The sequence below is a fragment of the Cololabis saira genome, chromosome 8 (assembly GCF_033807715.1).
Source record: "Cololabis saira isolate AMF1-May2022 chromosome 8, fColSai1.1, whole genome shotgun sequence".
Lineage (NCBI taxonomy): Eukaryota > Metazoa > Chordata > Actinopteri > Beloniformes > Belonidae > Cololabis > Cololabis saira.
In genome coordinates, this window is record NC_084594.1 from 27,142,356 (window position 1) to 27,168,089 (window position 25,734).

Sequence of the window (25,734 nt, forward strand, 5' to 3'; positions counted from 1 at the left end):
AAAACATTTACATACATTTATGGTTTTGATTGCTTTTGAATTAGTAGAAAACTTAATAGAGTCCAGATACTATTTTAATTCACAATGAAAAGTAAAAAAAAGTTGTTTTTTTTGCGTAAGAATTTGGATTTGTGGATGTGGAATTTTGCGAGGATAATCAACAAATTAATGGTTACTTTTTGGCTTTGTTCTACATGTGTACATGGTCAAAAACAGAAGAAGAAGGTGCTTTGCCTTGAGTGGCTGCAATGACGCTGATCTGCCTGAAGGGGGCAGCAGTTGTGCCAGACTATCACGAGAACGCAGAAGAAGGTTGTTGTTGTTGCTGTTTAGACTTTACACCTTTAGATACATGTATAATCTTTGCCATAACGTAACTTAATGTTTGGTTTTGGTTGGACAAACCGGAATTTGTCTCATACGCTCTTCACCAAATATGTTAGATGAGCAGTCACCGGGAAATGGGTCAGGTAAGCCTGCTTTAGTGGAAGCAGGAGAAAGCCTGTCGCTCTGCAGAGCAGCTGCGGTGTCCGGGTCCGTGAACGCGTCTCCGTCCTGCAGGTCCGTGTCCGGGTCCGTGAACGCGTCTCCGTCCCGCAGGTTCCTGCAGGTCGAGCTGGAGCTGAACCTGCAGCTGCGGCGGCTCCGCTTCAGCGCGCCGGTCTGCTACACGCACAACCCGCTGGAGTACGCCTGGGAACCCCACCGCTGCTACGTGGAGAAGTACTGCCGGGCCGGCCAGAGGGTGCTGTTCCTGGGCATGAACCCGGGGCCCTTCGGCATGGCGCAGACCGGAGTAAGGACCAGCATGGAATGAATGAATTAATTAATGAATGTCTTTATTTCGGTCATTGCACAAGTTATTTACAAAACAAAATGAAAAAAGTAAAATAAACATTGCTTTTGCCGAAAAGGTGTGTAGGCTGAAGCCTACCAGTACTGGAGTTGAGGGGGGGTTGAAGGGGGATGGCATCCCCCCTGAAATAAAAACGGTCAAAATCATCCCCCCTGTAAAACTGCCACCCCCCTTTCCATCCCTTATGTCATTTCATCAATGAATGTGGTTTTACTGCTATTTCAACATTTAGAGTCATCACCAGAAAAATAATTTATTTGACAATTTTCAGCTGTTTCAAGTAAATTTTCACTTGAAATAAGTAGGAAAATCTGCCAGTGGGACAAGATTTATCTTCTCATTACAAGCAAAAACATCTGGCAGATTTTTCTACTTATTTTAAGTGAAAATCTACTTGAAACAGGTGAAAATTGTTTTTTCCAGTGATGAGTCTTGTTTTAAGGGTAATGAGATTTTTTTTTTTACTAAAATGAGACATTTTAACTAGAAATAAGACAAATATTCTTGTTAAGATTTTGAGTTTTTGCAGTGATCCATTTTACTTATCCTGTGAAGGACAGAGTCATATTGATAAGTTCACAAAACTGTTTTTTATTGTTGTGTTTTGATGTATTTGATGTAAGCCCAGTGGATATTTAAAGCTTACAGAAGGCTGCATTTAAATGCTGCTATGTCATTCCTGCAGTATTTCTGCAGGTGTTTTGGTCAGTGCAATTATTTGTAATATATTACATTATTTGTAATCAGCACAAATTATCTGTCCCCATATGATAAAATCCACCATCCCCCCTGATTTTTTTTTACAACTGGAGTACTGGTGCCTACCCTTTTTCTCTTGTGATCAGCTTAAATCTGAAACATTAGCATTAATCCGTCTAAACAATCAATGCATAAAGAAGACAAAAAATAAATAAGACAAAATACAAAATTGACGTTTCACATTCTAGAATGTTTTTGATAATATACTTCATAGTTATAGTGTTTTATATTTATTTACAATATTTTCTTTAAAAATTTTCTTAAACTTGTAGATATAACTGCACATTTTTAGGTCGTTGTCACAACTATTCCATAATTCTCTTGCCTTAATTGATGTACATCTCTTTTTAATATTTGTTTTTGCTTTCGTCATCCCAAACGTGAGTTTCCCCCTAGCAGGTTTCTTTTATTTGGAACAAGTCCTGAATGCAGTTTGGAAGCAGTTTCTGCTGGGCTTTAAAGGCAAATAAAACAGTTTTCTCCTCTACTATATCATGGAATTTTAGAGTATTATATTTAATAAAGAGAATCAACTGACCCCAAACCCCCCTTTGTATAACTAAAGTAATCAAAGGATAGAGTTTAAAATCTTACTGCTGGTCTACAAAGCACTGAATGGTCTTGGACCAAAATACATGGTTGATCTGTTAGTTCCTATGAAGCTCCCAGACCCCTGAGGTTCATCTGGATCTGGTTTGTTGTGGTTCCAAGAACCAGAACCAAGCAAGGTGAGGCAGCGTTCAGTTATTCTGCTCCTCACCGGTGGAACAAACTTCCTGTAGACCTGAGGTCTGCTGCAACTGTCAGCTCCTTTAAATCAGGCCTAAAAACATTACTGTTTACTCAAGCATACTCTTAAATTAAATACTTACCTGCTGTATTCTACTGCCCTTGCTTTTTAACAACTTGTGCTTTTTATTATTTTACATCTTTTCTTATCATTTTATTTGTTATTTACTGTTTAATTGTGTCTTGCCGCTTTTAATGTTTAATGTAAAGCACATTGAATTACCTTGTGTTGAATTGTGCTATATAAATAAACTTGCCTTGCCTTTAAATCTCTGTTCAAAACTCACAATTCCCACATGATGCATTGGCCTTTATTATATTCACGAAACAAAACAAAACAAAACAAAAAACTCATCATTTTACTCTTATAACACCTAAACACCAACTACATTTCAGAGACACCGTACTTGTCGAAATACATTTAATTGAATAAACCAAATCACAACAAAGAAGAAAACACATTTCAGGAAACATAACATTTCACAATAAAGTTCAGCTGTTCAGCATCCCAGTAAATCCTGCCTTAATAATGTGCTCCTGTTTGCACAGGTGCCCTTCGGGGAGGTGAGGTCAGTGGTGGACTGGCTGGAGATCACAGGAGAGGTCGGTCGCCCTGACAACGAGCATCCCAAGAGACGCATCACGGGCCTCAGCTGCACTCGGAGTGAAGTGAGCGGTGCACGCTTTTGGGGCTTCTTCAGAAAGCTGTGTGGTGAACCGGCGGTGTTCTTCAGACACTGCTTTGTTCACAACCTGTGCCCCCTGATCTTCATGAGTGCCAGTGGGAAGAATTTAACGCCCCCTGAGCTCCCTGCAGCTGAGCGGGAAGCCATGCTAAACCTGTGCGACGCTGCTCTGTGCCAAGTGGTGGCAGCACTGAACATCTCCATGGTGATCGGTGTGGGGAGGGTGGCCGAGCAGCGGGCGCGGCGAGCGCTGTCCGCTGTGAGTGGTGTCCGAGTTGAAGGCATCATGCATCCGTCTCCCAGGAACCCACGGGCCAATAAAGGCTGGGCGGAAGTGGCCAGCGCTAAGCTGGCAGAACTTGGAGTCCTATCACTACTGAGCAACACTGCTGACACTTAGCTGCAAACTTCTCCTCAAAGCTCCATCTTTGTTTGTGGACAATCCCAACCAGCCTAAGTGTTACTGGCAGCAACGTGCCACACTGAAGCTCTTAACAACTCTTTGTCACCACAAAGTCTTTGTTGGTGTCATAAATCCTGGTACAGGAGCCCATTTCCAGGTGGAGCTTTTGCATTTATCAACAGATGCAGCTTTGGACTAGTTTTAAAAATGTTACCTGTATTGTATATATGTACATATTTTTTACCGTTATCAAATATATCAAGTCTAAAATAGACCATGTAAGAAAACCAAGGTCAGGAATAATGCAAAGTTACAAGGACACTGTAAAAACAAGTACCAGAGGGGCATGGTGGCTCAGCTGGTAGTGCAGCTGTTTCACAGCAAGAAGGTCCAGGGTTCAATTCCTGTGGATGCTGTAGGCGCTGAGTGCGGGCCTTTCTGTGTGGAGTTTGAATGTTCTCCCCGTGTTCCCTTGGGTAGCTAATGTGAGCTACCCTCACAAAAACATGCAACAGTCCTGGCCGGAATAATGTGATCCTTCCAGGCGCTACGTCCGTTGAAAAGTAGCGGCCTGCTCACTCCTCCGGTTAATAAGGAGACCTGAGCTCAGTGTAGCAGAGGATGGCAATGCCCAGGACTGACTAAGGTAGGAGCACTGGGTGATAAAATGCGGAAAAAATTGGGATAAAAATATTTAAAAGAAAAAACTATTTTCCATTTGTTTTTTTATAATGTATTTTTTACATGTTCACACACTGTTACTGGCACTAGTTGGTTTTTTATGGTTTGTGTCTTTTAAATAAAAAGATTTTTGTTTAAATACATCTCACGTAACAAAGAATAGTTTAATTTTCTGAGCCTGGTGGTCAAATGGGAAGGCTGACGGACTTGGAAGTTTAATAGTTCGTATGTTTACACAGTGATGCAGCCGGATGCAAGTACGAAGAAACAAAGTTCTGAATATGATAAAAGTCTGGTTAATTTGTGGATGTCAGAAAGTTCTGTGCTCCTGAAGAGAAAATCTAAATGTTTGTGGGTATGAGCTCTCCCTGAGCTTCACCTACAACCACCAATGGTTTTTCAGCCTTAGTTTTTAAATCTATGTGTGTGAGTTGACATTCACTGAGACATGGACAGCAATCGGAGAGGATGTTTTCTTTTTGTTTTTCTGAGAGGAATTTTCCATTTCACATGTTTACATCTGCAGACAGGAATTAATCCCTCTGATGCCACACAGACGGCACACCCTTCTCAGGTATGTTGGGAGGAGGAAGGCCTGCTGGTCTTTAATGCAGAAATGGTAATTACACATTTGGAAAATAAAAAACATTAAAAATTATAGATGAGACTTTTCAGAATCAGAATCAGAAAAGGGTTTATTGCCAAGTTTTCACACGAGGAAATTGTTATGGGGATTGGTGCAACACAATACAAATATAAAAAACAAATATATAAGAGATAAAATAAAATGACATGTATAAACAATAATAAAAAGTATAAACAGTGAAATAAAATGTAGACCGGAAATGTACAAAATGAGGTTTTAAAGTGCCGGGTGAGTCTGTACAAAAGTGACTTAGGAACTTAGGATAGGTAGAAGGTATAGACAGAAATGTACAATGAGGTTTGTAAAGTGCCGGATATGAGTCTGTGCAAAAGTTACGGGATTGGAGTTTTTACGTTAATGTAACGTAGAGTGGGATGGGGGGGCAGTCCGTGGTAGTCGGGGGGGGGAGGGGGGACCGGGGCCTTGTTGATGAGGAAGGCTGCAGACGGGAAAAAACTGTTCTTGTGGCGTGAGGTTTTGGTCCTGATGGACCGCAGCCTCCTGCCAGAGGGAAGAGTCTGAAACAGTTTGTGTCCGGGGTGGGAGGGATCTGCTGCAATCTTTCCTGCACGCTTCAGGGTCCTGGAGGCGTGCAGGTCCTGGAGAGATGGGAGATTGCAGCCAATCACCTTCTCTGCAGAGCGGATGATACGCTGCAGCTGCTTCTGTCCTTCACAGTGGCAGCAGCGTACCAGATGGTGATGGAACTGCACCATCATTGTCTTTGGCAGGTTGAATTTCTTCAGCTGCCGCAGGAAGTACATCCTCTGCTGTGCTTTTTTGGTAAGGGAGGTGATGTTCAGCTCCCACTTGAGGTCCTGGGTTATGATGGTCCCCAGGAAGCGGTAGGACTCCACCGTGTCTGCTGGGGAGTCACACAGGGTGAGGGGGGCAGGTGGGGCTGCGTTCCTCCTGTAGTCCACTATCATCTCCACTGTTTTTAGAGCGTTGAGCTCTAGATTGTTGTGACCGCACCAGGTCACCAGCTGGTTCACCTCCCACCTGTAGGCGGACTCATCACCATCAGAGATTAGTCCAATGAGGGTGGTGTCGTCCACAAACTTCAGGAGCTTGACAGACTGATGACTGGAGGTGCAGCTGTTGGTGTACAGGGAGAAGAGCAGAGGAGAGAGAACGCAGCCTTGAGGGGATCCGGTGCTGATGGTCCGCGGGTCAGAGACATGTTTCCCCAGCTTCACCCACTGCTTCCTGTCAGACAGGAAGTCAGTGATCCACCTGCAGGTGGAGTCAGGCACGTTCAGCTGGGAGAGCTTGTCCTGGAGCAGAGATGGGATGATGGTGTTGAAAGCAGAGCTGAAGTCCACGAACAGGATCCTGGCACAGGTTCCTGTGGAGTCCAGGTACTGGAGGATGAAGTGCAGGGCCATGTTTACAGCATCGTCTACAGACCTGTTGGCTCTGTAGGCGAACTGCAGTGGATCCAGTAGACACAGTTTACCCTCTAGTATCTAAACAACCTGCAAGTTTATGAAACACTGAATGGTCTTTGCTTCATCTTGCCTCCAAATCTTAAAAGACAGCTCAAATCTTCAGTCAGTTTACAGCTGGCAGCCCCACATAACAAAATGTAATATAGACCTTAAGCATGTTATTAAAGGATAATTTATGGTGGGATCCTTACTACAAATAAATCAAATAAAGTATTAAAAATAATCAACCCTGCCAAATATGAAGAGACTCAGAATAAAAGCAAAATGTTAAAAAAATCAATATGAGCCAGATTGTATAGCTCTTTCTGTTGTATTTTAGCATTTCAATATATTCACAAGTATTCCATTCCTTAACATATCTGGGATTATTACTTCTGCATGATCATTTATTATTCTACTATCAAAGAATTTCCTAGATATAAGAGGTTGAATATGTTAAAGCACGTGTTGATCTTTAAATTCTATTTTAGTTGAAGTATCTTGTTGAAATTGTCATTTTGTTTTCATTTGGTGACGCATCTAAAGCGGCATTAAGAGTTTGTGTTGCAGCGCCATCCAGTTTTCAAAGTGTGAACAAGAATCTTGCACAATGAGAATAAAATCTAAAAAAAAAAGACAAAAAAGGGTACAAATTCTGTTTGGAAACTTGGAAATGCTCGATGACTTTTATGGTCATTATATCCTTTAATCACGATCTGCCAACGTGCTATACTATTTGTATGGTGCCTGTTGTTTTCATGCTTTGTTTTTAAGAGGAATATATTTTACTTTGACCACGGTTTTCCTCCTCCTGACCCATGGATGTATTATTTAACCTGCGCAGCTACGGAGGATTGCAACATGTGGGGACTATCATATCAAAAGCAGCTCACAGGAGCCTGAATTATGGTTCTGCGTTAAATCGACGCAGAACCTACGCCGTAAGGTTACGCGGCGTACGGTGCGCGTCGCCGCGTAAATCCCTACGCTGTAAGCTCTGCGTTGGTGTAACGCGGAACCATAAATCAGCCTTGAGAAGCTGAACACTCATGAACTGCATCTCCCACAATTCCCCCAAAAACGTCACTAATGTTACTTGGGGTCCACATGGTCCAGGAGATGTTGTGAAACCGTTGCACCTGACGGGATTGCTCATCACATCTGCAGGCTGATGCACAGCTCTTCCATGAGGTTGCTGGAAAAGATTCATTTTTCATCAGAATAATAAGGTAAGGGCAACCATCGCACAGTTTATTTGGTGATTGAATTAAAAGGACAATTGATTAATAATGATTATAATAAAATATGAAAAAAAACACTGTTTCCCCCTTAAAACTATCTCTCTAAAGTTTTGTTAGCTTTATGTTGATCAAAAAAGTTCAGATTGAGGATAGTCGGGCTTCAGAAATGAAACAGTTTGGCTTCTCTTTATGTAAACTTCTATCAGATCACTTTTAATTGTGACCTATTCTTCTTATTATTATTATTATATGATACAAAATGTATTTCATGAAAAAAACATGTTCACCATGGCCTGATTATTGATTAACTTTAATTTTTTTTGGTGTGCAATGCTATTGTGATTGAACCTTTTGTTTTGTTATTTTGCTGGTTTCTGAACTCTGTGCAGACAAACACACTGCTGAGCCACTGGAGACCGGTGTTATGACCGTGCTGCTGCATTCCTGAACTGGCCCAGCTATCACCTTTCATCAGCTGTTCTCATCCGGACTGAAACCGAAGCACAACAAACCTGATCCGCGTGTGTTTTCTTCTTCAACAGCAAAGCTTCCTCTTACCATGGATAAACAGTCCACGGTGGTGTTTCGAAATGTGGGACAAGTTTACTTCCCCCAGATCAGGGTGGAATGCCACTACAGTCTGACCTCAGCCCATCGCTGGAGCAGCAGTGACTGGATAGGGATTTTTGAGGTATGTTGAGACGCTTTAGCAGCAACCCCCATGAAGAAAAGGGACATTTAGTTGAACACACGTGGGTAAAAATGTAAAAAAAATGTGTTTGTTGTCCTATCACAGATGGGCTGGTCCTCAATAAAACAGTATTACACATACACGTGGGCCCTCGTTCCTGAAGGCTACTCTGAGGGAACCAGTGTCAATACCTGTGCACTTTTCCATGGTAAGAACCTGCTGCTCAGTCGTACGAGTAACTGACCAAAGAGTGATGTCACTCTGTAATAGACACTCCCGGTGTGTGATGTTACATTTGAGATGAGAGGGGATACCAGTATCAGAACAGCTGCCGTCATTGCACCACCGTGTGTGGAACTTGTGTTGCGTCAGTAGATTGATGCTGACATGCTGACGTGTCCTCGGCCTGATCTCCAGGAATTCAAAATATCACCATATAAGTATTGATCATTTACTGTTTTATCTGGAAATGAATAACTTCATAACTTGGGGATATGCCACTTTGAAAACGTCTTAAAGAAGCAGATAAAGGAAATCCAATGAATCAAGTGATGCTTCATCCAAAGTTACATATCAGTAAGAAGTTCAAATATGTGAACTCATACTCCTCTTGTTGGTGTCATAAAGAGTAGCTGATGCTCATCAGGGTGAAAAAGGTCCCAACGTCCTCTTTGGACGCTGCTAATCCACCATCAGACACAAAGAATAAGTATAGTGGAAATGAAATGATTCTCCCCATCAAGGCTTGGCAGAGCATGTTTCCTCTTTTATCTCCTCACAGTTGCTATTTTCACAGTTAATGTTTGAGTGAAGTGAAAGCGATGTGTTCTCTCACAAGAACATCGCTGCCAGCTACGGACGGACAGCGATGATGTGAATAGGCCAGAAGGATGTGGGAAGAAAATGGTTATTGAATCATTAGAGCAAACTAGAACTTTGTTTTCGATTAGAAACATCATGTAGAAATTAAAACTACTACTTTACCACATGTGGGCCAGAATTGCTTAAGACATTTTTCAGAAATGTCAGAAATACTTAAATGGCATGTCACATGTGTCAGTGAGGTTAATCTCACGCAGCACCACAATTTATTTTTAAAATGAATGTTGAACAAGAGGGACACAAGCAAAGGTCCACTGACAGATATGCAATAATAATAGGATTCTGAAATAGTGAAATAAAGAGTTTAGTTGAAATATGTGCGTTAGATTGCCTTTTTTACTTTGAGAACAATCAGATGAAGCTTTAGGTTATGTTCATTAAAAAAAACCCCAGATGATTCCAAGTGTTTCCAATCTTTCATGCACCGATCATTGCAGCGTCCTACCTGCCCCGACCCAATGCTGCGGAATACCAGTTTGTTTATGTAAATAAGATGGGAAAGGTGAGCGCTCGTAGTCGTCCCTTCACCTTCTGTTCTCCTAAACCACTGGAGGAGCTGGAGACTCTGAGAGAGGAGAAAGATGAGGAGGATGGAGAAGAGGAGCTGCTGCTGGTCGTCCCCCGGGCTCAGCTGCTGCAGGTGGGGCGGAAAAAAAAAAAAACCCACTCACACTACAGATAACAACCTCCACACTTCACCCTAGCGGTCAGAAGCGAATGTGTCGCTGCAAAAGCTTTGACCTCTTTTCTTTTGTCGTGACCAGAGTCGGTTGGAGGAGTGCTTAAGAAAGCAGGCCAATCTACAGCGAGCTTGGGATGCAGCTGAAAAGGGGCTCGAGAATGAAAAAGCAATCAGCAAAACAGCGAGGATGGACTGGGAGATGGAGAGAGAGGCGATGAAAGAGGAGATCGTTGAACTCAGGGACAACCTGAGACACGGCCGTGAGATGCTGAAGAAGATGGAGGAAAAACACAAGGTATGGAAGGTCATGTCAGAGTTTAGAGTTTAGAGTTTATTAATTTAGCACAAAAAGATGCATGAAGCACTGCGCAAGGAGGGAACGAAGTTCTATAGCGAACTTGTACAAGGTTCCACCCCTGTCAAAAAAACAAAAAAAAGGACAAGCAGACAGCATGCATGAGCTAAACAACAACAAAAGACAAAGATCAATAGCAACAGGAATTCAAGTACTTGAAACAACTAATAGTAAAAAACACAAAGAAAGAACAAAAAATGTGACAAAAGCAGAACAATGAGAAAGAATATATAATTAAAGGTCGATAAAATTAAAGGTCGGGTAGAGAAAGTAAATTAGGTTCCTGTGGAAAGTAAAAATTCCTTTAGGTTTTTTTTGAAAATGCATTGGGAGGAGGTGGACCTCAGTGAAGAGTTTAAGTCAGACCAGAGCTTGGGGCCTCTATAAGTAATGTTGAATTGGTGACTTGAGGTTCGGGAGGACGGTATAGATAAGCTATTGTTACTAAACCTTGTTTGATATGAGTGAAAGTCTGTTGTCAGAATAAAGAAATTGTGAAAAGTAATAGGCAGATCTTGTTTCCTGTATATAAACTTATGAATAAAAAGGCATGTTTGATAGGCATTCACCTTATCAATAGGTAAGAGTCGATACTTCAGAAATGTCAGCAGGGGTGATACCTTTATGTTAAACAACACTTTCAGATACCCTGAATGATACACATACATCTATCTCTCCTCCATGACATTCAAAGGATGTGAAATACGGTCAGGAAGGTCTGGCTTCTGAACTGAAGAACCTCGTGGCTGAGAAGGAAGAGAATCAGCAGCAAATCACAGATCTGGAGGGTAAAATCAAAATCCTGGCTGAGAAGGAGATGGCAGCAAACACTGAACTGGAAAGGCAAGAGTCTGAGAGAGATCACAGCCTCAGTATGTATTTTTTTATGCCCTAAATTAAGCTTATTTTGGGTGTGACAGGGTGAAAGAACGAGCAAAGAAAACGTCCAATCAAATGAGACATGACGAGGAAAAGAAAAGGTCTCTGCAGGTAATTGTGCTTTTAAATGCAGATGAGAAGTCAGAGGTCTTGTATGGAGGGCTAGGGATTTTCCAGCAATGATGGTAGAAACGCTCTCTAACTGGACTTGAACAGGCAGAGGTCGACGCCTCGGCTGCAGACGTGGGAGTCCTGCAGGAGCGCCTGGAGGCCGGCGACCATGTGGCCGAGTCTCTGCGGAGAGAGCTGAGGGAGATGGGGAGCCGTCAGAACCAGACTCACAACGAGCTGCACCAAGCCCGGCTGCAGGTGGCCCAGCTCACCGTGCAGCTGTCCGAGGAGGACCTGGTCCTCCGGGAGGAACGGGCCAACTCTGCTCTGGAGAGAGACGCCTACAAACATGCAGCAGAGGTGAGGATCCATCGTGATGTCACTTGACCTATATGATCGTCAGAATTTATTTCCAGGCCCATCATCATTAGGGTTGCCACCCGTCCCGTAAAATACGGAATTGTCCTTTATTTGAGAAAAAAATGTTGCGTCCCGTATTGAACTAATACGGGACACGATTTGTACCGTATTTTCATTAACTTTTACACCATATTCTAGTTGAATTATTGAAATAAGTTAACTTTTACACCATATTCTAGTTGAATTATTGAAATAAATTAATTTTTACACCATATTCTAGTTGAATTATTGAAATAAATTAACTTTTACACCATAATCTAGTTGAATTATTGAAATAAATTAACTTTAACACCATATTCTAGTTGAATTATTGAAATAAATTAACTTTTACACCATATTCTAGTTGAATTATTGAAATAAATTAACTTTTACACCATATTCTAGTTGAATTATTGAAATAAATTAACTTTTACACCATATTCTTCACCTGTAGGCTATATTACATCTGGGCTGATGTGGACATAGGAGGATATTTCAGTTACTAGTATGGTTGTCTGTCTGTACAGTCATGCAAGTTCAATGCTATTAAAGCACTTTAAACTTTAAATCAAAGCATTTTGTTTTTTCATATAAAATAAACACATTTTTATTCAGTTTAGAAGTTTTGGGGCTTTTTTTTGGCTCCTGCGCTGCTGAAATCAGGTGTTCCTTATTTCTATTTCTGAAAGGTGGCAACCCTAATCATCATGCATTTCCTTCAGATCGATAAGAAGAAACTCCAAGAACTGAGCTGTGAGCTGCAGAAGAAGGAGGAGTGGCTCCAGGAGGAGAGGGTGGAAAGGGACAACCTGGAAGCAGAGCTTGGAAGACAGAAAGTAAGCAGATCAAAATATGGAGCCGTTGCTTTTCTTCAAATGCACAAACACCTTCAGCTCTAAATATAACCCAGGCGCCGCAGCTCTGTGTCATCAGTTGCTCGGGAGAAGCATGACGCAGCTCAGCTCAGGTCTTTTATTACTCACATGCCGGCACAAATAGAAATGCTAGGAAGACTTGAGTAAACATTTCCTTTTGCTGATCATGTGATGAACTGCGGGGAAAGGGAGGGAAGCCATGACAGAAGTCAGGATGATCAGAGGGGGATGTTGCTGCCCCCTGCAGGTGCTGCTGATTGATGCCGAGCAAGAACTGCAGGAGCTGAGGGCCAGTCTGAAAAAAGTCCAGAAGGATCGAGAGGAGGAACAAGTGGAAAAACAGGCAAGCGTTCTCTACCGAGTCCACTTCGGTTCCCCACCAGTTTCACACCGGTTTCACACCAGTTCTATTTATTTATTTATTTTTTGCACAGTGATAATACAATCATTTTTTTATCATATAAAGACAAATAATTTGTGCAGGAAAGGAAAAGAAGCCCGAAGGGCTTATAAAAAATCCTCCCCTTAATACAAAATCACCAAAAACAAATCAGTCAATAGCAAAAGAATAGAAAGGAAAAAAGAAAAGGTAAAATAAACAAAGAAAAATACAATAAGTACACAAACGAAAATATCCATGAAATGGCAATTTCATTTCCGTAAGAATAGCCTGTTAATTTTGTCTAAATAAAAGATACCCCACTAAGCTGGTCCTAAACGTTTTTAAGGATGACGCTAATTTAAGAGATCTATATCTAAACAGTTCCAGAGTTGAGGGCCATGGAATTTGATAAAGGATTGGTGACTGCAGGTACGACAAAGAGGTAAATGAAAGTTCTTCCCTCCTCTAACTGAATGAGAATGAATATCTGATGATAACAGAAAAAAATTATGAAAAGTGCCTGGAATGTCTTGTTTGCAATAAATGAACTTAAACATAAACAGGCATGTTTGAAAGTTGTTAATAGAAAAAAATGATAATAATTTAAATTTGCTAAATAAGGGTGCAGAAGGTGCTTGATGAGAAGAATATGAGATCATTCTCAAGAATCTTTTCTGAATTAAAAATAATTGGTTAAGGTACGAAGAATAAGAAGATACTTGTTCTACACCAGACCACCAAAATAAAATAAGTAAAGTGAAGTTTTTCATCTTAAAATAATAGTGTTCCTGTGTCAGTTGGGGAAAAAGATCCCAGTATAACAGTATTTCCCCACATTTGAGACACATTTGTGATTTTTTTCCACATAAGAAACCATCTTTTGAAGTTTTCTTTCTGATTTCCTTGTTTGCTTTTTCAATTCTTTGGGTTTGTAACTGGACCCTCGCAGGACCTGGTGAGCTACGTTCGTCACTTAGAGCAGAGAATGGGGATTGAGCCAGAAACTAAATGGAGCAGCTTAGTTCCCTCATGTACCTGTAAGTAAACGGTTTTAGTACTTTGTTACTTAACTGTACTTCAATGAGCAAAAGCTAAGCCTCAATTTACACAGCTCCTGACTCTTCATCTGTGAGGGACGAGGATGCTTCATCCGCTTCATCTGACAGAGTCCAAACCCCGACTGAGAGTCCGAGGGAAGGGGACGAGCCACCCACAGACACGCAGGTATGCAGGCAAGCCAAACATCCATTAGCAACACCTGGTTCCAGAAGAACCTGAGTGGGTAAATATTTGACTAATTTTCCAAGTAAGTCCTGAAGCTCTGCTGTCAAGTGAGTATTTGCTCTGGTATTTGAACACCTGGGATTAGTGCTGCTGCAGGGGCAACTCATGTTGATGTAATCTGACTAACCAAATCAGGTTAGATCAAACGGAGGCATTAAAACATGGCACAAAACCCCCAAGAAAATACGCCCTGAGAGCTTCATATTTGTAACTAAAGGTCTGCATACAAGCCGAGTAAACGTTTATAGGGCTACAAACTTGGTTGGACTAATTTTCCTTTCCAAAATGTTATTTATAGGGACATAATGAACAATTTATGTGCTTCTTCGTTCGTTTAATTATTTATTCAAACAGGTTAAAACAAAAACAAAAAAATAATCAGAATACATAAAATGTATATACCGAAGAAACATAACAAAAAAAAACCATAAGCAAAACAAAGCAAATTAAAGAGACAAATCTACATGTAAATAAATATTTCCTGTTTGAAAGGGTGTAGGATGAAGTTTCAAAAAACTTTTCTAGTCCTACCCCTTCTAATGTTCTGTTTTTACCATTTCTTCATTTCACAGAACTTCTAAAAGAAAAGCATAAAAGAAAAGAAAAAGTGGTTCAGCTGAGCAAGGCACTTTGGTCACTGGCTGTCAGTTCATGTGCCCATTTCCGTTTGGTATCCATAAAGAGTATTGATTTTAAAGATTTGTTTCAACTTACTTAGTGAATTGCATGATTTCATTTCATCTTTACAGTTGTTCTTCTTAAACATAACCTCAGATGAACAACATCACAAGACATATTACAGTCTGTCACTCTTTATTCAATAGAAGTGAAGCGACATGCAGAAGTAGTATCTGAACATCAGAGTACACCCCATTCAACACCAAGTAGTAGTAATTATGTTATCCAAGGCATTATTAGTTTAGCGCTTCACTTTGGGATAATTTAGGCTCACTCCTCTTTAAGACATTTGCTTCAGTTCACTGAGACGTGGAGGATTGGATTTATTTATACAGATTTATTCTTAATGTCATGCAAACGCACTTCAAACAGGTTATGGTCTGGATTTTCTTCAGCCATTCTGATGTAGATGTGCTGTGTGCTGTGGATCTTTGTTCTGCTGGTTGATCCCAGCCCTAGCTGCTGGACAGATGCTCTCAGATTTGACTCCAGGATACTTGAAACATGCTGCTTCACATCGTGGCCTCTACTTCATAGAACTTTTGAGAAACTTTTTCTCTTTTTTTTTCAACCTCTTCTAGAAGTCGTGCGGCTTGTTCAGACGCAGCGCTGAAAACCCAAGCACGGCTGTCTTGTAATTTTTAGAGAAGAAGCTTTCTTCTGACAGCCCTTCAAAAGGACCATAATTGTTCAGTCTATTTCTAATTACACTGTCATAAAAGTTAACGTACAGCGTGCGGCCTGTAGAGTCTTAAGATGTAGTGCTTGGGTTTTTTTTTTTTTCTTTTTCCCCCAGTTTCTCTGAACATTATATTATCTTTCTTGGACGTCCACTTTTGGGAATCGTGGCAGCTGTCTTTGGTGTTTTCTGCCTTTTCTTTTTGTGGTTGCAGTTCTGAGTGTCAAATCAGCACCGTGTCAATCTAAAGCAGGAGAGCGGGACAGAGCCATTTCTTTGGCATTTTGTTTTTTTTTATTCCCAAGATGTTGCGGCTCTAGGCCTTCATGGAAAGTTGAAATGAGGAAAGAGAGAGGGGGAGCATGATAGACTAGACGGGATGTACCAAAAAGTGAATGTAAGGAGCATTTATGGGTACAAGTCGGGAACCGGTCTACTTTACATATTTCAAGGGTGCTGAATCCAAAAAAAACGGTACCCGAGCAAAATTTTTAGTTTTTGACCTTCTAATTTGCATATCAAAATGGCCGCCAAACTGCCTGTCTTGCTCAGTCGTTGGAGCATTTTCCCCAAGTTTTTTTGTAAGTAGGCATTCAAAGATGATGAATTAAGTGTCTAGATCTATAGTCTAGGGTCAGAGCAAGGATATAGTGGAGGCTCAGTGCCTTTTTATATATATATGCAAAATACCAACTTTTAAGGTGAAATTAAGCATTATTTGTGTAATTTTTAAGGCCGACATAAATATTCAGTCAATATCACTCTTAAATGTTCCCCGTGTGTATATGATATGTGATGTATTCCATATTACATAATAATTAAGAAAAACACCATTGCAAGTTGTCTGAAAATTCATTTGTTTATGCAAACAAAGCATAATGCTCTTAATTCAAACATCGAAAAATTTACCGTATTTTCGCGACCATATGGCGCACTGTGTGGAAAGGCGCACCCTCAGTTTTGTGTGTCATTTTTGGTTTTAAAACACACATACGGTGCACCGACCCAAAAGGCGCCGTCTAAGGAGACGGAGCTGCACATGTACGCGCGCTGCAAAACACACGCGCAAAACTTAGTTTGATATTTTATTTCACTTTTCACATCAATCAAACCCTTCAAAGGTTCATATTCTGTTTCTGCATTAAAGAATTAAAAAAAACCACCGGGGCGCCGCACATAAACCTGTCTCAGCCACTCGACCATCTCTTCATCCATCCAGCCCTTTTCATTTCACTCTGGCTGGAAAAGTCTCTTTAGGGAACGCTTTTCTTTTAAAAATCACCATAGCCGGCAGTTTCTGTCCACCAGCGTGGCAGGCAAGCACGAGAGTAAATAAACTTTTCATACCCCGTTGTGCTGCGGATCCCGACCGCGGCGGTCCCGGGTCCCGCTCCGCTCCCCCCCGCGCTGGACCGGGTCCCGGGTCCCGCTCCGCCCCCCCCCGCGCTGGACCGGGTCCGCTCCCCGTCTGCTCCCTCGCGCTGGACCGGTTAAAAAAAAAATAAAAAAAAAAATGTGCGCCTTATGGTCGCGAAAATACGGTAAGTGAATAGGGAAAAAAAACATGAAACTTCCCTTGAACAGTTCTACAGACCAGATCTTGTTTCTGTATATTTTCTTTCATGTTTCTAGCTGAATTGCTTTGCTTTCATCTGTCTTCTTCTGTAAGTTCCATAGGTCACTTGTTTTGGTAAATTGATTTTATACCTTTCTAGTTTGCTTGTGTGCCATTTGTCTTTGGAATTTCATTTTGATTAGTATTTCTTTCTGCAGTCCTTTTCCAAGTTCTTTGGTTACCCATTGCCTTGGTATGCTTGAGGACTACAACTCCACATTTAAACAAGGACATTGGTCATCACTCTGACATGTACACATTGCAGTGCATAACAGCCCCGATTTTCGGCATTTGGCTATAGGTGGCAATAGGTGGCTGTAGGTGGCTGCAGGTAGCTATAGATGGCTGCAGGTGGCTATAGGTGGCTGCAGGTGGCTGTAGGTGGCTGTAGGTGACTATAGGTGGCTGCAGGTGGCTATAGGTGACTATAGATGGCTGCAGGTGGCTATAGGTGGCTGCAGGTGGCTATAGGTGACTATAGATGGCTGCAGGTGGCTATAGATGGCTGCAGGTGGCTATAGGTGGCTGCAGGTGGCTATAGTTGGCTGCAGGTGGCTGCAGGTAGCTATAGATGGCTGCAGGTGGCTATAGGTGGCTGCAGGTGGCTATAAGTGGCTATAGATGGCTGCAGGTGGCTATAGGTGGCTGCAGGTGGCTGCAGGTGGTTGCAGGTGGCTGCAGGTGGCTATAGATGGCTGCAGGTGGCTATAGGTGGCTGCAGGTGGCTATAGGTGGCTGTAGGTGGCTGCAGGTGGCTGTAGGTGGCTATAGGTGGCTGCAGGTGGCTATAGGTGGCTGCAGGTGGCTGAAGGTGGCTATAGGTGGCTGTAGGTGGCTGCAGGTGGCTGCAGGTGGCTGCAGGGGGCTATAGGTGGCTGCAGGTGGCTATAGGTGGCTATAGGTGGCTGTAGGTGGCTGCAGGTGGCTATAGGTTGCTATAGGTGGCTGTAGGTGGCTGTAGGTGGCTGCAGGTGGCTATAGGTTGCTATAGGTGGCTGTAGGTGGCTGTAGGTGGCTGCAGGTGGCTGCAGGTGGCTGTAGGTGGCTGTAGGTGGCTGCAGGTGGCTATAGGTTGCTATAGGTGGCTGTAGGTGGCTATAGGTGGCTGTAGGTGGCTATAGGTTGTTATAGGTGGCTGTAGGTGGCTGTAGGTGGCTGTAGGTGGCTGCAGGTGGCTGCAGGTGGCTATAGGTGGCTGCAGGTGGCTATAGGTGGCTGCAGGTGGCTGCAGGTGGCTGAAGGTGGCTATAGGTGGCTGTAGGTGGCTGCAGGTGGCTGCAGGTGGCTGCAGGGGGCTATAGGTGGCTGCAGGTGGCTATAGGTGGCTATAGGTGGCTGTAGGTGGCTGCAGGTGGCTATAGGTTGCTATAGGTGGCTGTAGGTGGCTGCAGGTGGCTATAGGTTGCTATAAGTGGCTGTAGGTGGCTATAGGTGGCTGTAGGTGGCTGCAGGTGGCTGTAGGTGGCTGCAGGTGGCTGTAGGTGGCTGCAGGTGGCTATAGGTTGCTATAGGTGGCTGTAGGTGGCTATAGGTTGTTATAGGTGGCTGTAGGTGGCTGTAGGTGGCTGTAGGTGGCTGTAGGTGGCTGCAGGTGGCTATAGGTTGCTGTAGGTGGCTATAGGTGGCTGTAGGTGGCTATAGGTTGTTATAGGTGGCTGTAGGTGGCTATAGGTGGCTGTAGGTGGCTGCAGGTGGCTATAGGTGGCTGCAGGTTGCTATAGGTGGCTGCAGGTGGCTGTAGGTGGCTGGCTGCAGGTGGCTATAGGTTGCTATAGGTGGCTGTAGGTGGCTATAGGTGGCTGTAGGTGGCTGCAGGTGGCTGTAGGTGGCTGCAGGTGGCTGTAGGTGGCTGCAGGTGGCTATAGGTTGCTATAGGTGGCTGTAGGTGGCTATAGGTGGCTGTAGGTGGCTATAGGTTGTTATAGGTGGCTGTAGGTGGCTGCAGGTGGCTATAGGTGGCTGTAGGTGGCTATAGGTGGCTCTAGGTGGCTGCAGGTGGCTATAGGTTGCTATAGGTGGCTGTAGGTGGCTATAGGTGGCTGTAGGTGGCTATAGGTTGTTATAGGTGGCTGTAGGTGGCTATAGGTTGTTATAGGTGGCTGTAGGTGGCTGTAGGTGGCTGCAGGTGGCTATAGGTTGCTATAGGTGGCTGTAGGTGGCTATAGGTGGCTATAGGTGGCTGTAGGTGGCTATAGGTTGTTATAGGTGGCTGTAGGTGGCTATAGGTGGCTGTAGGTGGCTATAGGTGGCTGTAGGTGGCTGCAGGTGGCTATAGGTGGCTGCAGGTTGCTATAGGTGGCTGCAGGTGGCTATAGGTACCAAAGCGTGTGAAACTGTTACGATCCTCTTTGCAGCGATGGGACTGACCATGCTATGTATTGATCTAAATATTCAACTTGGTACGTTTCATGGTGGTCTCTTTTTGAATATTTTTCCCTATTTACCTGGGTTTTTAGAGAATTTAGAGAACAAATGCTTAATTTGCAAAAAAAAAAAAAAAAAAAAAACATGAAATCCCAGACAACTTGCAATGGATTTTTTTCTTTGTTAACATATAATATGGTGTACATCATATGTCATATCAACAGGGAAAATTTCAGAGTAACTTTTATTTAATATTTATGTCGGCCTTAAAAAATGACACAAATAATGCTTAATTTCACCTTAAAAGTTGGTATTTTGCATATATATATACATAAAGAAGTCACTGAGCCTCCACTATATCCTTGTTTGACCCTTGACTATCGATCTAGAAACTTAATTTCCTCATCTTGATTGCCTACTTACAAAAAAAATAGGAGGAAATGGTCCAATAACTGTGCAAGATGGGCAATTTGGCGGCCATTTTAATATGCAAATTAGAAGGTCAAAAACTCAAAATTTCACTCGGGTACCGTTTTTTTTGGACTCAGCACCCTTGAAATATGTAAGGTAGGCCGGTTCCCGACTTGTACCCATAAATGCTCCTTACTTCTTATAAAAGGCCTTTTTTCTGAAATCCGTCTAGACTATGAGGACTGAAGCTCCTGTTTCAGTTGCTCACTCTTAGTGATGATCAGTTAATCAAGTGCAGTGATTAGCAGTGTTAATCCAAACTGATATTGGTTTTGCACATACTGCTTCTGCATTTCAGCTTCGGGTTTGTTGTATAAATATAATGTGGTTGGATATATTATGAGTTGTTTTTAATCTGAGGTTGTTTTTAAAAATTTTCAAAATCAGTTAGGCTACTTTGATTTGATTTGAGTTTTTTTATTTCGGTCCATTTGGATACAACATAGTACAACATAAAAAAAAGGTCCAATATTTTAAGTGGCACCGAAAAGGTATAGGCTGAAGCCAAGGCTTATTATGCCTACCCTTTTATGAACCTCGACTCAGGAGGTTTTATACAAAACAAAACTAATAATTTGCGTTCAAACATTGAAAAAGAATGGATATATTGGACAAGTAACAAGTAAGCAAAGACGAAAACAAAACTAAAAAACATACTATAAATTGCAAGAAGTGATAAATTAGGTGGTTCTTGGCAAGAGACTGTACAGCGTGGAGAGCAGAGGTTAAGAGTAGGGTGTGTAAAAAAGAGAAAAAATAATAATTTTTTAACATACCAAGTGGCTTACAGGGCACCTGGTATGATGTGGTGCTGCTTCACCACACTCCTCGGCTAAACGGCCACGGAGCATGCAAACACTTGCTTTGATTTGCTACTATCATGGTATTATTATAATATTATCATATCAATGTTTTATATTTATTTAATATTTTATTAGTTTACATCACATCTTGATATATAACACCTTACAGTTGAACAAGGTTGTACATCTTTTTCCATGACTGTCAATGAAATACGCGCTGCACCTTGTCCCTTGTATTCCAGTGCTGACAGTTAGTAGATCCGACAGTAAACACTGGTTACTGTCACCATTTTTCACACAGATATTGCAACTCCTTCTGTTAAATCAGGACGAGAGGAGGCACCGCAGTGAAACCCGAGATGATGGCAGGAGGCAACTGAACCTGCCCGAACTCGTCAACCCCATTCTGAGGTGACAAGTCTATAGTTCCTGCAGTCACACAACACACACCCCGGTTGTTGCCGTCTCCACAACCGCTGGAATCGCCTCTCCTATAAAATTTCAAGCGATGGCTTCATTCGCAGTCTGTACTAGCAGAGGCCCCACGGTTTAGTCTTGGAGGGCATTTTCTCTTAAACGCTTTGATTTTTGTCATCCTCACCTTTTTTGTGAAACTCTCATCTCTTTCCCTCTGCAGTGAGCTGGCTGACTCCCCCATGTGGTGACACGAGGACGGAGGATGGGTGGCAGGTTACTTGTGCACCACTAAAATGTTAAATCATGTGGATTATTAGAGAACTAGGAGTATTTGGTGAACATTGTGTTATTTAGTTTATAAATGTTCTTCATACACGCCACCTTTGGAGCTTTTACAGCTAAATAGCTAAAGTGTAAGTGCCAATGACACAGGTTTTTCTACTTTTGGATGTAGACGTCAGCTATCTCAGGAGGATAGCTTCTTTTTTTCCAATAGCACTTGTAATTCCTTGATTTTGAGCTTTTAATTCAACTGTGATGCAGAAAAGTTGCAACTCTACGTGATGCAACTGGTGGCTTGAATTGATTACGCTGCGTTTGCTCTGGTGCCGTTTTATTCTCTGAGCTCTGCATGTGAGTGCGACTCCTGAGGCCGTGTCAAATGTGGGGGTGTTTGTCACGGTCAAGTGTGAAATGGCCTGTTTCAGCTCTCTGAGCTCAAGGTCAGGTTTGTGGAACATGGAGGTTTGCTTGTGGCACTTTTCTGTCCTTTCATTAGGGCTTATTAAAATAAAAATCTTAAAACATCATGGTGACCGTCTGTATTATTCTGAAATGATGTGAGGTCACGCTACTTTAAAGGAATACTTTGTAAAGTGATCCGCACGGATGTGAGTCTTCGTATCAAAGGGTAAAGTGTGGTAAATCAGATGGCAACTTCTTGGTCTTAGAACAAAAACTGTCTTTATCAAAATACAAGAAACAACACATTACATATGAGGGAAAAAAAAGTAAATAACAACAAGAAGAACAAAAATAAGAGCAAACATAGTATTATTTTGTCATAAAAATGTAAAAGAAAAAAAAACGAGATGAAACAGAGCCAGTTTTTGTGTTTCTGTGTGCAGCTGTGCATGTATGTGCTTGTGTCAGAGCCAGGGTCGAGCTGAACCGTGAGGACACACAAGGAGCCTGAATCCCTGAACGAGAAGACAAGATGCTTGCAGTTAAAATAAAAAAAATATAAACAACACAATGTACCTTTAATAAGAAGAAAATGTAACAAGTTAAGATGTATCCAGCTTTGATGACTGCGATCACGATATCTGTGAACGAGCCCAAAGAGACAAGCTCCTAAAGTCACACGTCTTTGGTCTGTTTCTCTGTTTTTAAAAGACATGCTCGTGTTTGTATAGATGCACAGTTTAAGCCTTTGTTGAACTCTTCCGTGGCTCAGTTATTGCACCAGCTCAAAATCAGAAAAGCAAGTTTCAAGAAAGACAAAAGAAACAGTTTATTTTGAAATATCAAGTTTATAATGATGTAGAATCATCTTTAAATACTTAAAAGTGTGATGAATTAGCGGATGGTATGCAGAATAATGTGGGTTTCATCACAAAGAGGAGAGAAAAGTTGTGATGTTTTATCTGAGAAATGAAAAGAAAAGCTTCTCAAAATCGTATCTCAGACCCTGGTTTTGGTTTGTATTTCAAAATCTTTGTTTAGTTCATGGCTTTAAATCTGGTGCAATAGATCTCTTTGACATTATAACACATAACAACTGCTCTAAAACTGCAGGCATGTTTTCTTTTAGGACCTGATGTTGATCTGACACCCTTTTCAGGCTTATTCTATCCCCTATACGTTTAATCTTCCAAGTAAAAAAATGTATTGCCTCAAAGAGAAACAAATTACAAGTATTTATTAAAATAATCTCTCTTTAAATACAGCTCACATACACTACCATCTCGTCATCCAACACATTGGATGGTTGTAACCTCAAACATGGATTTGAAATATTTATTATGGTACGGTTGATCATTTGAGCCCACCAGTCTTTAGGGGAGGCATTTCTTCTACGTGAATATTTTAGTACCACTCTTTATAACATGTCTGTTATGTATTATAAGCACATTCATGTGTCCTTATCAATAGCTAAGTCACTTTAAATGCCTCAATAAACGTCTTGCATCCAGCATAGCAACTGATAAAGAGGTATATATAGTGAGGGGAGTTTTTAAAAGTTTTATAAAGTCATAGAAACACATCTTATTTGTTTTTTTCTGTTTTGGGAGCAAAGATGCATGTGGAAGCATGGGTTTTGGTACATGCATCTCCTCACGCACTCACACACACAAACACACCTGAGGTTTTTATTTTTTTTTTTAAAAGTAAACTGCTTCTAAAGATTAAATTATTCAGACACCCCCTTGGAAACGTCTACCTCGCGTAATGTAACACGCCTGTATAGCAAAGTATGTCAATTTTATAATCGCCTCTACTCTGCGGTGTGATATTTATTATTCATACCGGGAAAAAAACGTTTCATCAGGTGAGGCGTGGTCCTGGCAGAGTCAACCTGAGACGGTTTAAGGTTTATAAATCTGATGTGTAAATTCAAACGTTGTTCAGGGGATTATTGCTACGAGGGTATAGCTGACAGGGAGACATGCTGCTATTATCCTCCGTCAGAGAAAGTTGTAGCGAGCAGATATTTTCAACATGTGATACTCATGAACCGTCTCGCCCTGTCTTGGCTCCGTATTGCTTCTTGCTTGTTGTTCGATAAAGCAGGAAACGTGTGCGGATAAAGTTCAACCCCCCCGCCAAAAAAAAGAAAAAGTCAAGTCAAATGTGTAAAATAAAGGAAAAATATACAAACACACAAGTTCCCATAAAGACAGGAGTGTGAACACGCTTAGAAAGACCATACCATGAAAAAATAAGTTGCATATTTCTGAAAAGAAATAAAAGTAATTCTAAGAGGATATTTATGGCACATGGACACGTGTAGAGTTCAGTTGTTGCAAGGTATTCTACTGTCACTTTTATATAAAGCATAGCCCTTAATATAAAGCAGAGGACATGTTTTGCTCCTCTCTTTGTGTCGACAAAACGCACCGACACATTGATCTTTTTCGTTTAAATGGTGCCCTCATCAATCCGTTGAAATGTAGTGCTTTTTCTTCTTCAGTTCTTTACTTCCTATGATGAATTTAATATGTTTTCCTTAAAGTCACTATGTACAGTTTATCAAAAACATCACGTAAAACGTCTAAGAGCCTAAATCTGAGGGGTTTCTGGGAGATGATGTTGCTCCGCCAGGCTCAGCGATCCGCTGGAGGAAGCAGCTTCATCCAGCGTCTCCCTCACTGCTTTTTCCCTGTGGCCACTTTCTTTTGCGTTGACGCCGCTGCCGCTGCCTCTGCCCACTGCTCTCCTTCACTGTCCACCCCCCGTGCTCTGTCCTCATCCCAATAGTCTTCCTCTTCCTCCTCCTCCTCCTCTTCGAAGGGGGACTCGTATGTGGGTTTTTCCTCCTGCTTGATGGCTTGGACGGCAGGGGGAGCGGCTGCGGCGCTGTCGCTGGAGTCGCAGCTGTCCTCGAAGGCTTCAGGGTTCTCCAGCATCTCCCTGATCAGTGGAGGCATGGGGCCTGGGATCTCCGTCTTCAGTGTGATGGCTCTCTCTGCACCTGCAAGCATGGAAAATGACAGTGTTAAGGTTTACAGAGGAGAGGAAGATGCTGACCTTTTAAAAGAAACTCTCTTATACTTGTATGGAGATTTGTGTTTTTCAGGTGTCAAAAGTATTCACATTCATTACTCAGGTAGAAGTATAAATACTAGAGCTTAAAAATACTCCTGTAGAAGTTGAAGTATCAACTCAAGTTTTTTACTCAAGTAAAAGTATAAAAGTACTGGTTTCAAACCTACTTAAAGTATAAAAGTAAAAGTAATGTAAGGGGGAAAAAGCCATTAAGGACAAAAGCCATTGCAAATGAATGCATCTTAGTATAATGCAAATATATTAAAGAACCATATATGTGTACTATTGAGCATTAACATGTGTTTCAGAGAGCAGATGCGTACAAACCAATCCGGTGTCGGAATGGTATTATGTTTATACTTCTCATCCGGATGGAGCAATTTAACTGGATAGTTTTTTTTTTAAAGGCCGAAATGAAATAGAGTAACGAGGCTGTTTTTAAAATGTAAGGAATTAGAAGTACAGATAATTGCGTGAAAATGTAAGGAGTAAAAGTAAAAAGTCGTCTGAAAAATAATTACTCCAGTGAAGTATAGATAACCAAAATTTCTACTTTGGTAAGGTAACGAAGTATTTGTACTTCATTACTTGACACCTCTGGTGTTTTTATTGTGTGGTCTGCTGGAAGATTCTTGCATTTCTTTGGAGTTCAAAAAACAGGATATTTATATAGTCCCAGCTCTTTTTTTAGCTCCCCTCTCTGAGAAGCTCAGTGTTAGATGCCATTTCTTTGATAATATGCTCATACGGACCAGCCTGCTCCAGAGGTTCTAGGCAACTAATAATTCTGTCTTTGAGGCATTATGCTATTTTCTAACACAGTGATGTCAGTAAATTAAGGAAGAAAAGCCTGAACAGCCAACAAGACGGAAGTATCTTCTGTGCCAGAAAGCAGTTCTCTTTCATTG

At 41.7% G+C, this 25,734-nt stretch overlaps 3 protein-coding genes across 4 annotated transcripts in view; 2 read left to right on the plus strand and 1 right to left on the minus strand.

Moving 5' to 3' along the window:
• The first annotated feature begins 295 nt into the window (after positions 1–295).
• smug1 (single-strand-selective monofunctional uracil-DNA glycosylase 1) lies at positions 296–4,254 on the plus strand. Its single transcript, XM_061728587.1, has 2 exons — positions 296–796; positions 2,954–4,254. Exons 1-2 carry the CDS (start codon positions 437–439, stop codon positions 3,488–3,490), a joined length of 897 nt encoding a protein of 298 aa, XP_061584571.1. The 5' UTR covers positions 296–436; the 3' UTR covers positions 3,491–4,254.
• Positions 4,255–7,388: 3,134 nt separating this feature from the next.
• Positions 7,389–21,810, plus strand: calcoco1b (calcium binding and coiled-coil domain 1b). The gene is made up of 14 exons (XM_061728588.1): positions 7,389–7,479; positions 8,034–8,182; positions 8,288–8,390; positions 9,502–9,704; positions 9,829–10,041; positions 10,796–10,944; positions 11,022–11,091; positions 11,197–11,451; positions 12,213–12,326; positions 12,613–12,708; positions 13,697–13,784; positions 13,859–13,971; positions 20,943–21,052; positions 21,279–21,810. Exons 2-14 carry the CDS (start codon positions 8,051–8,053, stop codon positions 21,304–21,306), a joined length of 1,674 nt encoding a protein of 557 aa, XP_061584572.1. The 5' UTR covers positions 7,389–7,479; positions 8,034–8,050; the 3' UTR covers positions 21,307–21,810.
• A 1,222-nt stretch (positions 21,811–23,032) lies between these two features.
• Positions 23,033–25,734, minus strand: part of LOC133448721 (retinoic acid receptor gamma-A-like) — a 29,209-nt gene continuing 26,507 nt past the window's right edge. For both annotated transcript variants that reach the window (XM_061727526.1, XM_061727527.1), the window contains exon 8: positions 23,033–24,752. In XM_061727526.1, the coding sequence (XP_061583510.1) occupies positions 24,427–24,752 (326 nt within the window). In that variant the 3' untranslated portion in view covers positions 23,033–24,426. The remainder of the gene's footprint in view (positions 24,753–25,734) is intronic.